General features: G+C 46.0%; 1 protein-coding gene across 1 annotated transcript in view; it reads left to right on the top strand.

The window, feature by feature from the left end:
- Positions 1–12487, top strand: part of LOC112240048 (cohesin subunit SA-1) — a 53155-nt gene that overhangs the window by 21096 nt on the left and 19572 nt on the right. Inside the window, 11 exon segments of the mRNA XM_042318748.1 lie at positions 462–666; positions 826–977; positions 1089–1162; positions 1257–1380; positions 1537–1715; positions 7465–7572; positions 7681–7913; positions 10428–10714; positions 10869–11143; positions 11279–11540; positions 12133–12307. Of these exon segments, the coding sequence (XP_042174682.1) occupies positions 462–666; positions 826–977; positions 1089–1162; positions 1257–1380; positions 1537–1715; positions 7465–7572; positions 7681–7913; positions 10428–10714; positions 10869–11143; positions 11279–11540; positions 12133–12307 (2074 nt within the window).

The following is a 12487-nucleotide window of genomic DNA, read 5'->3' as shown; positions in this document are numbered from 1 at the left end:
GTGGTCTGTAGGACAGTGGGGACTACCCTCTCACCATGTCCTCATCCCAGTAATAGATCAACATGTTTATCTGTGGTCTGTAGGACAGTGGGGACTACCCTCTCACCATGTCCTCATCCCAGTAATAGATCAACATGTTTATCTGTGGTCTGTAGGACAGTGGGGACTACCCTCTCACCATGTCCTCATCCCAGTAATAGATCAACATGTTTATCTGTGGTCTGCAGGACAGTGGGGACTACCCTCTCACCATGTCCTCATCCCAGTAATAGATCAACATGTTTATCTGTGGTCTGCAGGACAGTGGGGACTACCCTCTCACCATGTCCTCATCCCAGTAATAGATCAACATATTGATCATGTTTATATGTGGTCTGCAGGACAGTGGGGACTACCCTCTCACCATGTCCTCATCCCAGTAATAGATCAACATATTGATCATGTTTATATGTGGTCTGCAGGACAGTGGGGACTACCCTCTCACCATGCCCGGGCCGCTGTGGAAGAAGTTCCGTTACAACTTCTGTGAGTTCATCTGCGTATTGATACGTCAGTGCCAGTACAGCATCATCTACGATGAGTACCTCATGGACACGGTCATATCCCTCCTCACGGGACTATCTGACTCACAGGTCAGAGCTTTCAGACACACCAGCACACTGGCAGGTAAGAGACTCCCTTTCTTGCGCTCTCTCTCTCTCTCTCTCTCTCTCTCCCTCTCTCATGAGACCAGTGTCATTGCTCGGTATAGATAGATCTAGTAATCTACACGTCTCTGTAATATATATCAGTTGTATTGTAGCCCTGTCTGTCCTCTCCCTCCAGCGATGAAGTTGATGACAGCGTTGGTGAACGTGGCGTTGAACCTCAGTATCCACCAGGACAACACCCAGAGACAGTATGAGGCTGAGAGGAACAAGATGGCCGGAAAACGAGCCAATGAGAAGCTAGAGCTGCTGCTGCAGAAGAGGAAGGAGGTACGTGATTGGTCTGCTGGTGGTTGGAGGAGGGGCTAGGATCCAACATCTGTCATTCCTCTGAAACGGACCTTCACACACTCTGACCTCCTGACTGTCGTTCCCCCACAGCTCCAGGAGAACCAGGATGAGATTGAGAACATGATGAACTCCATCTTCAAAGGAATCTTTGTCCACCGCTACAGGTACACACACACACACACACACACACACACACACACACACACACACACACAGTAATGAAAGTAGTGATGATGACGGTGTTGGGGTGTGTTTCAGGGATGCTATAGCTGAGATCAGAGCTATCTGTATTGAGGAGATTGGAGTTTGGATGAAGATGTACTCTGACGCCTTCCTCAACGACAGCTACCTGAAATATGTAGGATGGACCTTACACGACCGGGTAGGCGCGCGCGCACACACACACACACACACACACACACAGGGGCATGCACATAGACATGCACAAAGACTTACACTCTTTGTCTGTCTCCTCTCTCTTTGTCTGTCTCCTCTCTCTTTGTCTGTCTCCTCTCTCTCTCTGTGTCTCTCTGCGTAGCAAGGTGAGGTCCGTCTGAAGTGTCTGAAGGCTCTCCAGAACCTGTACACCAACAGAGAACTGTTTCCTAAACTGGAGCTGTTCACCAACCGCTTCAAGGACCGTATCGTGTCCATGACTCTGGATAAGGAGTATGACGTGGCTGTGGAGGCTATTAGACTGATCACTCTCATCCTGCAGTACGTAGCACACACACACACACACAAACCTCACGGTTTTGAGTCACGGATCAGATCAATTTTCACTTCCGCAACAAAAAGGAGACAACTTTTTTCCCATTTATTACTGAAAGAACACTTCAAGTAAGTAACTTTTCAGTGTTTAAATAAAATCTTCAAATAAAATGTTCAATACTCAATTGTTAAATTAAAGTGCAATATGAGGCATGATAGCTTCTTCCTTTGGACAATAGTGAATGTAAAAATAGCCCGTGTCCACGTCATTAAACAAAGGTAAACAAAGAAAGCAAAACAGATCTGAGTTTATAACTTCACATTATTCTTCTAAAAGATGAGGATGCCTGGGGAGAGGGGAGACCTCTTTACAGTCACTATGTCCCCTGCCATGGAGAACACCCTCTAGCTTGGAATTGAGGTGCCAGGCACAGCCAGGTAGCATCTTGCCATCATAGCAATGTGAGGGTAGTTACACTCAATTGCTTTTCCACCATGTCAGTGGATCACCATCCAGTGGAATGCTGCTTTCTGCCTGGTAGGATGTCACCTCCTCTTTGATGGTGTTGGCAAACGTCTTGCCTGTGTCCTTGCTCACAAAGGTCTCCCCGAAAAGCTCCTTCATGGCCGAATGATTTTGTGGAGGAGATGCCTCTGAGTCTGGCCCTGTCAGCTCTGTGCCTTGATCCTGCAGAAAAAATAACTTGATCTGTTAAAACTAACTCATTATTTATTTTCATATTTCATAGAACTATAATTGTCAATAACATTTAATAAAAGCCATTTATTCCAAGTTAACAATGGATTTCTAATATCAGTAGTATAGACTAGAGGTCGACGATTCTGATTTTTCAATACCGATACCGATTATTGGAGGACCAAAAGAGCCGATGCCGATTAATCTGCAATTTTTTATTTGTAATAATGACAATTACAACAGTACTGAATGAACACTTATTTTAACTTAATATAATACATCAATAAAATCAATTTAGCCTCAAGTAAATAATGAAACATGTTCAATTTGGTTTAAATAATGCAAAAACAAAGTGTTGGAGAACAAAGTAAAAGTGCAATATGTGCCATGTAAGAAAGCTAACGTTTCAGTTCCTTGCTCAGAACATGAGAACATATGAAAGCTGGTGGTTCATTTTAACATGAGTCTTCAATATTCCCAGGTAAGACGTTTTAGGTTGTAGTTATTATAGGACTATTTCCCTCTGTACCATTTATATTTCATGAACCTTTGACTATTGGATGTTCTTATAGGCACTTTAGTATTAACAGTATAGCTTCCGTCCCCTACATGTGCCATGTAAAAAAGCTAACGTTTCAGTTCCTTGCTCAGAACATATGAGTCTTCAATATTCCCAGGTAAGAAGTTTTAGGTTGTAGTTATTATAGGAATTATAGGACTATTTCACTCTACCATTTTGTATTTCATTAACTTTTGACTATTGGATGTTCTTATAGGCACTTTAGTATTGCCAGTGTAACAGTATAGCTTCCGTGCCTCTCCTCGCTCCTCCCTGGGCTTGAACCAGCAACACAACGACAAAAGCCACGATCGACGCAGCGTTACCCATGCAGAGCAATGAGAACAACTACTAGAAGGCTCAGAGCAAGTGACGTTTGAAACACTATTAGCGCACGCTAACTAGCTAGCCATTTCACTTCGGTTACACCAGCCTCATCTCGGGAGTTGATAGGCTTGAAGTCATAAACAGCGCAATGCTTGACACACAACGAAGATCTGCTGGCAAAACGCACTAAAGTGCTGTTTGAATGAATGTTTACGCGCCTGCTTCTGCCTACCACCGCTCAGTCAGATACTTAGATACTTGTATGCTCAGTCAGATTATATTCAACGCAGGACACTCTAGATAATATCTAGTAATATCATCAACCATGTGTAGTTAACTAGTGATTATGATTGTTTTTTATAAGATACGTTTAATGCTAGCTAGCAACTTACCTTGGCTTACTGCATTCGCGTAACACGCAGTCAGTCTCCTTGTGGAGTGCAACGAGAGAGAGGCAGGTCGTTATTGCGTTGGACTAGTTAACTGTAAGGTTGCAGGATTGGATCCCCCGAGCTAACAAGGTGAAAATCTGTCGTTCTGCCCCTGAACAGGCAGTTAACCCACCATTCCTAGGCCGTCATTGAAAATAAGAATGTGTTCTTAACTGACTTGCCTAGTTATATGAAGGTATTAAAAAAAAATCTATATCTTTTTTTTTTTAAATCGGCGCCCAAAATTACAGATTTCCCCTTGTTATGAAAAACTTGAAATCGTCCCTAATTAATCGGTCGACCTCTAGTATAGACTAAGATTAGACTGCAGTATATTTTTAATATTTAAGTAATTCGCTCTTTATTTTTACCTCTTCAGTGGCCACAATCTCAGTGGTGCGATCACGGTTTGTCCTCCTGTAGGGCAGGGTCTAGGTGAGACAGGGCCTTGCAACAGACAGGGCCTTGCAACAGACAGGGCCTTGCAACAGACAGGGCCTTGCAACAGACAGGGCCTTGCAACAGACAGGGCCTTGCATCCAGTGCAGTAGATCTATGAAGGTAGTCCTGTACATTAGGGGGGTACCTGGGTTTCAGGTCCTCTCTAATGGCAGCCTTGACATCTCTAGTGATGGTGCTGTTTTCCTCACTTGGGACCATGGATTGTAGAATCCTTGTTTTCAGAGGTAGGATCGTGGACACAGACGGTGCAGTTTCAGTGCTCAGTAGGGTTGTAACCGTTTTGAGGGGTTTGACCACCTGGAGGACCTCCTGCCACTTTCACGTCATCAGACAGAATACTTTATTTCAGGGTCTTGTCTGTCAGTGCAGAGTATACAGCTGCCTGCTGCTCAAGATGTCTCTCCAACATGTCATAAGTGGAGTTCCATGTTGTTGTGACATGGTGTATGAGCTTGTGGGTCGGTAGCTGGAATATTTCCTGCTTGGTCTTAAGCACATGAGTGGCTGTTGTGCTTCGGTGGAAAAGGAAACCATCTTCCTGATCCTCCCAACGAGGCGGTCCGTCTGGTTACCTGAGGTCCGTCTGGTTACCTGAGATTCCCCTTTGGGATGCTAAATTGATCACGTGCAAAGCAAGCTATCTGCTGCCCCAGTCCAGCCTCTATCACTGCATTTACAGTGGGGCAAAAAAGTATTTAGTCAGCCACCAATTGTGCAAGTTTTCCCACTTAAACAGATGAGAGAGGCCTGTAATTTTCATCATAGGTACACTTCAACTATGACAGACAAAATGAGGAAAAAAAATCCAGAAAATCACATTGTAGGATTTTTTATGAATTTATTTGCAAATTATGGTGACAGAGGCAACAGAGGATGCCTTGGATAATTCGTCGACAATTTTGATATTTGTTCATAAAGACCTGGCATCTCCATACTGAAGTTAGCGTGGCTCAAGCACTTTCACCATATGTTTAAACCCTTTGTTTTCCACAACAGATTCTCATGTCTGCAGTGATAAACATCCCAGTAGATTTGGTGATGACTTTAGTCGTGCTGATTCTGCAGCAAAGGGCCTCCCGCGGTGAGAAGTTGTCTCCCGTCACTGACACACCAGGCTGCTGATGCTTTAAATATGTGGCCACGGTCCATGTATTTCCCTGATCATACAGCTTTCTGTGGCACAATGCCTACACACCGTAACGGTGTTGTCCACCACCCTTCTTCTGTCATCATATTTGACAGGGAAGCCTAAATGCTCCCATACATGAGACTTGCGGGAGGCTTTTCCAGTTCTTCAGCTCCTCCCACTAGCCATGTCTGTCACTGCCCTTATTTCTTCTTTGCTTTTTGCAACGTGAAAATTCAACAGGCCCCACAACTGTTTAAAAAATACAAATCTAATCAACCTTCAGGCTTCAGAGTAAAACACAGCGTCTATCTTTTCACTGCAATTCTGCATCGAGTTTTAGGGAATTATGACTTTAAAAAGTAACAGAGGCAGTGAAACTGTATTTCACACTATGATGGTTAAACTTTGCAATTGGGGGGTGATCCATACCAACTATGGTCTGTTACACCACTAGTATCAACACACACACGTTTACATATCAACACACACTGTCACGAACCGGCTCAAAGCCCGTAACAAAAAGGGAGACAACGTGGAGATATGGCGTAACAAAATATATATTTATTAACTAAAGCAACGGTGTGTGTAATCAGTAATCAGTAGTGTAAATGAGTGTTTTGCATGCATGAATGTGATAATGCAGGGTGTTGAAAGATGTTGTCGCAAACAACCCAAAAACCACCAAGAAACACAACAAAATCCATAAAGGTGTCTGCATGGAGAGAGTCTCCTCCATGAATGTGGAAGAGGTCCATTTATCCTGGGAGACACCTGGCCCAGGTGTTTCCCATGTAGCTGACGACCCTCCCAACTCCGCCCACCGGCATCCTAATAAGGAAACAAGAACAAAGACAGAATACGGCAGACAGAGTGGGAGGGTCGTCACACACACACACATTTACATATCAACACACACACGTTTACATATCAACACACACACACGTTTACATATCAACACACACACACACACACACACATTTACATATCAACACACGTTTACATATCAACACACACACATTTACATATCAACACACGTTTACATATCAACACACACACATTTACATATCAACACACACACACACACACGTTTAGATATGTAAATGTGTGTGTGTGTTGATATGTAAACGTGTGTGTATTGATATGAACACACATTTACATATCAACACACGTTTACATATCAACACACACACACACATTTACATATATATCAACACACGTTTACATATCAACACACACACACACATTTACATATCAACACACGTTTACATATCAACACACGTTTACATATCAACACACACACATTTACATATCAACACACGTTTACATATCAACACACGTTTACATATCAACACACGTTTACATATCAACACACACATATCAACATTTACATATCAACACACGTTTACATATCAACACACGTTTACATATCAACACACATTTACATATCAACACATGTTTACATATCAACACACACACACACACACACACATTTTTACATATCAACACACGTTTACATATCAACACACACACACACACACACATTTACATATCAACACATGTTTACATATCAACACACGTTTACATAACACACGTTTACATATCAACACACACACACACACACATTTACATATCAACACATGTTTACATATCAACACACACACACACACACACACACACATTTACATATCAACACATGTTTACATATCAACACACACATATCAACACACACACACACACACATTTACATATCAACACACGTTTACATATCAACACACACACACATTTACATATCAACACATGTTTACATATCAACACACGTTTACATATCAACACACATTTACATATCACACACATTTACATATCAACACATGTTTACATATCAACACACGTTTACATATCAACACACACACACACACACACACACACATTTACATATCAACACACATTTACATATCAACACACGTTTACATATCAACACACACACACACATTTACATATCAACACACATTTACATATCAACACACGTTTACATATCAACACACGTTTGCCATTTCACACATACTCGTATAATGGGACCCTGTGTGCTTATTGTAACGGTTTGGGATTGGCTGCCCCGTTTTAATGTCACTAGTTGTGATTGGTTGTTCTAGGGGCAGCGAGGATGCGTTGTCCAATGAGGACTGCGAGAATGTCTACCACCTGGTTTACTCTGCCCACAGACCTGTCGCCGTGGCAGCAGGAGAGTTCCTGCACAGGAAGTGAGTCTGCCTGCCTGTCTGAGTGTTGGAATCCAACCCATAAATCCATTCAGCGACTATTATTGGCTGATATTGACCTTCTCCAGCAACATTCCACTTTGTGTGCAGGTTGTTCAGCAGACATGACCCCCAGGCAGAGGAGGAGTTGGCTAAGAGGAGAGGGAGGAGCAGCCCCAACGGGAACCTCCTCCGCATGCTGGTGCTGTTCTTCTTGGAGAGTGAGCTTCATGAACATGCAGCCTATCTGGTGGACTCTCTGTGGGAGAGTTCTCAGGAGCTGCTGAAGGACTGGGAGTGTATGACTGAGTTACTGCTGGAGGAGCCTGTACAAGGAGAGGAGGGTGAGATATCTTTACCATAACTCACTGTTTGTGTCCCGGGGTCTGTTTATGTCCCGGCGTCTGTTTGTGTTTGTGTCCCGGTGTCTGTTTGTGTCCCGGTGTCTGTTTGTGTCCCGGTGTCTGTTTGTGTCCCGGTGTCTGTTTGTGTCCCTGTGTCTGTTTATGTCCCGGTGTCTGTTTGTGTTTGTGTCCCGGTGTCTGTTTGTGTTTGTGTCCCGGTGTCTGTTTTTGTCTGTTTGTGTCCCGGTGTCTGTTTGTGTTTATGTCCCGGTGTCTGTCCGTGTCCCGGTGTCTGTCCGTGTCCCGGTGTCTGTTTTGTTTGTGTCCCGGTGTCTGTTTGTGTTTATGTCCCGGTGTCTGTTTGTGTCTGTTTGTGTTTGTGTCCCGGTGTCTGTTTGTGTCCCGGTGTCTGTTTGTGTCCCGGTGTCTGTTTGTGTCCCGGTGTCTGTTTGTGTCCCGGTGTCTGTTTGTGTCCCGGTGTCTGTTTGTGTCCCGGTGTCTGTTTGTGTCCCGGTGTCTGTTTGTGTCCTGGTGTCTGTTTGTGTCCCGGTGTCTGTCTGTGTCCCGGTGTCTGTTTGTGTTTGTGTCCCGGTGTCTGTTTGTGTCCCGGTGTCTGTTTGTGTTTGTGTCCCGGTGTCTGTTTGTGTCCCGGTGTCTGTTTGTGTTTGTGTCCCGGTGTCTGTTTGTGTCCCGGTGTCTGTTTGTGTCCCGGTGTCTGTTTGTGTCCCGGTGTCTGTTTATGTCCCGGTGTCTGTTTGTGTCCCGGTGTCTGTTTGTGTTTGTGTCCCGGTGTCTGTTTGTGTCTGTTTGTGTTTGTGTCCCGGTGTCTGTTTGTGTCCCGGTGTCTGTCCGTGTCCCGGTGTCTGTTTGTGTCCCGGTGTCTGTTTTGTTTGTGTCCCGGTGTCTGTTTGTGTTTATGTCCCGGTGTCTGTTTGTGTCTGTTTGTGTTTGTGTCCCGGTGTCTGTTTGTGTCCCGGTGTCTGTTTGTGTCCCTGTGTCTGTTTGTGTCCCTGTGTCTGTTTGTGTTTATGTCCCGGTGTCTGTTTGTGTTTATGTCCCGGTGTCTGTCCGTGTCCCGGTGTCTGTTTGTGTCCCGGTGTCTGTTTTGTTTGTGTCCCGGTGTCTGTTTGTGTTTATGTCCCGGTGTCTGTTTGTGTCTGTTTGTGTTTGTGTCCCGGTGTCTGTTTGTGTCCCGGTGTCTGTTTGTGTCCCGGTGTCTGTTTGTGTCCCAGTGTCTGTTTTGTTTGTGTCCCGGTGTCTGTTTTGTTTGTGTCCCGGTGTCTGTTTGTGTTTATGTCCCGGTGTCTGTTTGTGTCTGTTTGTGTTTGTGTCCCTGTGTCTGTTTATGTCCCGGTGTCTGTTTGTGTTTATGTCCCTGTTTGTGTTTATGTCCCTGTTTGTGTTTGTGTTTATGTCCCTGTTTGTGTTTGTGTTTATGTCCCGGTGTCTGTTTGTGTTTATGTCCCGGTGTCTGTTTGTGTTTATGTCCCGGTGTCTGTTTGTGTTTATGTCCCGGTGTCTGTTTGTGTTTATGTCCCGGTGTCTGTTTGTGTTTATGTCCCGGTGTCTGTTTGTGTCCCGGTGTCTGTTTGTGTCCCGGTGTCTGTTTGTGTCCCGGTGTCTGTTTGTGTCCCGGTGTCTGTTTGTGTCCCGGTGTCGGTTTGTGTTTGTGTCCCGGTTTCTGTTTGTGTCCCGTGTCTGTTTGTGTTTGTGTCCCGGTTTCTGTTTGTGTCCCGGTGTCTGTTTGTGTCCCGGTGTCTGTTTGTGTCCCGTTTGTGTCTGTTTGTGTCTGTTTGTGTCTGTTTGTGTCTGTTTGTGTCTGTTTGTGTCTGTTTGTGTCCCGGTGTCTGTTTGTGTCCCGGTGTCTGTTTGTGTCCCGGTGTCTGTTTGTGTCCCGGTGTCTGTTTGTGTCCCGGTGTCTGTTTGTGTCCCGGTGTCTGTTTGTGTCCCGGTGTCTGTTTGTGTCCCGGTGTCTGTTTGTGTCCCGTGTCTGTTTGTGTCCCGGTGTCTGTTTGTGTCCCGGTGTCTGTTTGTGTCCCGGTGTCTGTTTGTGTCCCTGTGTCTGTGTCCCGGTGTCTGTTTGTGTCCCGGTGTCTGTTTGTGTCCCTGTGTCTGTTTGTGTCCCGGTGTCTGTTTGTGTTTGTGTCCCGGTGTCTGTTTGTGTTTGTGTCCCGGTGTCTGTTTGTGTTTGTGTCCCGGTGTCTGTTTGTGTCCCGGTGTCTGTTTGTGTCCCGGTGTCTGTTTGTGTCCCTGTGTCTGTTTATGTCCCGGTGTCTGTTTGTGTCCCGGTGTCTGTTTGTGTCCCGGTGTCTGTTTGTGTCCCGGTGTCTGTTTGTGTCCCTGTGTCTGTTTGTGTCCCGGTGTCTGTTTGTGTTTGTGTCCCGGTGTCTGTTTGTGTCTGTTTGTGTCCCTGTGTCTGTTTATGTCCCGGTGTCTGTTTGTGTCCCGGTGTCTGTTTATAAAGAGTTGATTGACCATCAGACTGTGATCTCTCTCTCCTCCCTCCCATCACAGTGCTGTCAGACAGACAGGAGAGTTCCCTGATTGAGGTGATGGTGTGTACCATCCGGCAGGCAGCAGAGGCTCACCCACCCGTCGGCAGGGGCACTGGGAAGCGTGTTCTCACGGCGAAGGAGAGGAAGACTCAGATCGACGACAAGAACAAACTGACAGAACACTTCATCATGGCCCTGCCCATGCTGCTGTCTAAGTACCAGGCCGACTCTGAGAAGGTGGCTAACCTGCTACAGATCCCTATGTTCTTTGATCTGGACGTGTACAGCGCTGGGCGTATGGAGAAGGTAGGAGTGTGTGTGTGTGTGTGTGTGTGTGTGTGTGTGCATGCTCGGTTTGTGTGTGTGAGAGGCCTAGTTAATGTTTTCGTGTGTGACATTTTCTTTATGGGTGACTGTAGTTACTGACCTCTCTCCCTCCTTCTCTCCCTCCTTCTCCCAGCACCTAGATGCCTTACTGAAGCAGATTCGCCTGGTGGTGGAGAAACACATTGAGACAGATGTTCTGGAGGCTTGCAGTAAGACCTACAGCATCCTGTGTTCTGAGGAGTACACCATCATGAACAGAGTGGACATCGCCCGCTCGCAACTCATCGACGAGATAACGGACCGCTTCACACACTCCGTAGAAGACCTGCTGCAAGAGGCCGAGGAGGCCGACGATGACGACATCTACAACGTTCTGTCTACCCTCAAGAGACTCACGGCCTTCCACAAGTAAGACCTTCCATCCTCTGTCTCATTTCGAGTAGAACCCTCGCTCCCTCTCGCCGTCCCTCTCAGTAAGTCATGAATATAAAGGTCCTCCCAGGACTCTGACTGGTGTGTGTGTGTGTGTGTGTGTGTTCCCAGTGCTCATGACCTGACGCGGTGGGACCTGTTTGGTAGCTGCTACAGGTTGTTGAAGGCTGGTATTGAGCAGGGGGCCATGCCAGAACAGATCGCTGTCCAGGCCCTGCAGTGTTCCCACTACTCCATACTGTGGCAGCTGGTGAAAATCACAGAGGGAACTCCTAGTAAGGAGGACCTGGTGGCTCTGAGGAGAGTGGTGAAGTCCTTCCTGGCTGTCTGTCAGCAGTGTCTATCCAATGTCAACACACCTGTCAAAGAACAGGTACGAACCAGTTTGCACCTGTCAGACCAGTCTCACTCCACTTAGACCAGTCTCACTCCACTTAGACCAGTCTCACTCCACTTAGACCAGTCTCACTCCACTTAGACCAGTCTCACTCCACTTAGACCAGTCTCACTCCACTTAGACCAGTCTCACTCCACTTAGACCAGTCTCACTCCACTTAGACCAGTCTCACTCCACTTAGACCAGTCTCACTCCACTTAGACCAGTCTCACTCCACTTAGACTAGTCTCACTCCACTTAGACTAGTCTCACTCCACTTAGACTAGTCTCACTCCACTTAGACTAGTCTCACTCCACTTAGACTAGTCTCACTCCACTTAGACCTGTTAGACCAGTCTCACTCCAGTTTAAACTGATGATGATGAGAGCAGTGTGTGTCCTCTCCCTGATACACCAGTCTCAAACCAGTTCACACCTGTTCAACCAGTCTTTTTCAAGTTCAGTAAACCAGTCTCAAACCAGTTTAAACTCCAGTTTACACCACTTGAACTAGACTCACTCCAGTTTAAACTGATGATGATGATGAAGAACGGTGTTAATGATGATGTGTTCCCTCCCTTTACAACAGGCCTTCATGTTGTTGTGTGACCTGCTGATGGTCTTCAGTCACCAGTTGGTGTCTGGGGGCAGAGAAGGACTGGAGGCCCTGGTGTTCAACCCAGACAGCACCTTACAGAACGAGCTGCTCACCTTCATCCTGGACCACGTGTTTATAGACCAGGATGATGAGAACCAGAGCATGGGTTAGACACACACACACACAGAGACACACACACACAGCAGGTGGCCTAGCGGTTGGGTCAGTATCCGAAAGGTTGCTGGTTCAGATCACGAGCCGACTAGGTGAAAAATCAGCCAATGCCTTGAGCAAGACACTTAACCCTCATTGCTCCAGGGTCGCCGTCAGTAATGTCTGATTCCTG

Source organism: Oncorhynchus tshawytscha, unplaced genomic scaffold (genome assembly GCF_018296145.1).
Source record: "Oncorhynchus tshawytscha isolate Ot180627B unplaced genomic scaffold, Otsh_v2.0 Un_scaffold_339_pilon_pilon, whole genome shotgun sequence".
Lineage (NCBI taxonomy): Eukaryota > Metazoa > Chordata > Actinopteri > Salmoniformes > Salmonidae > Oncorhynchus > Oncorhynchus tshawytscha.
This window is presented reverse-complemented; position numbering and strand designations above follow the sequence as displayed.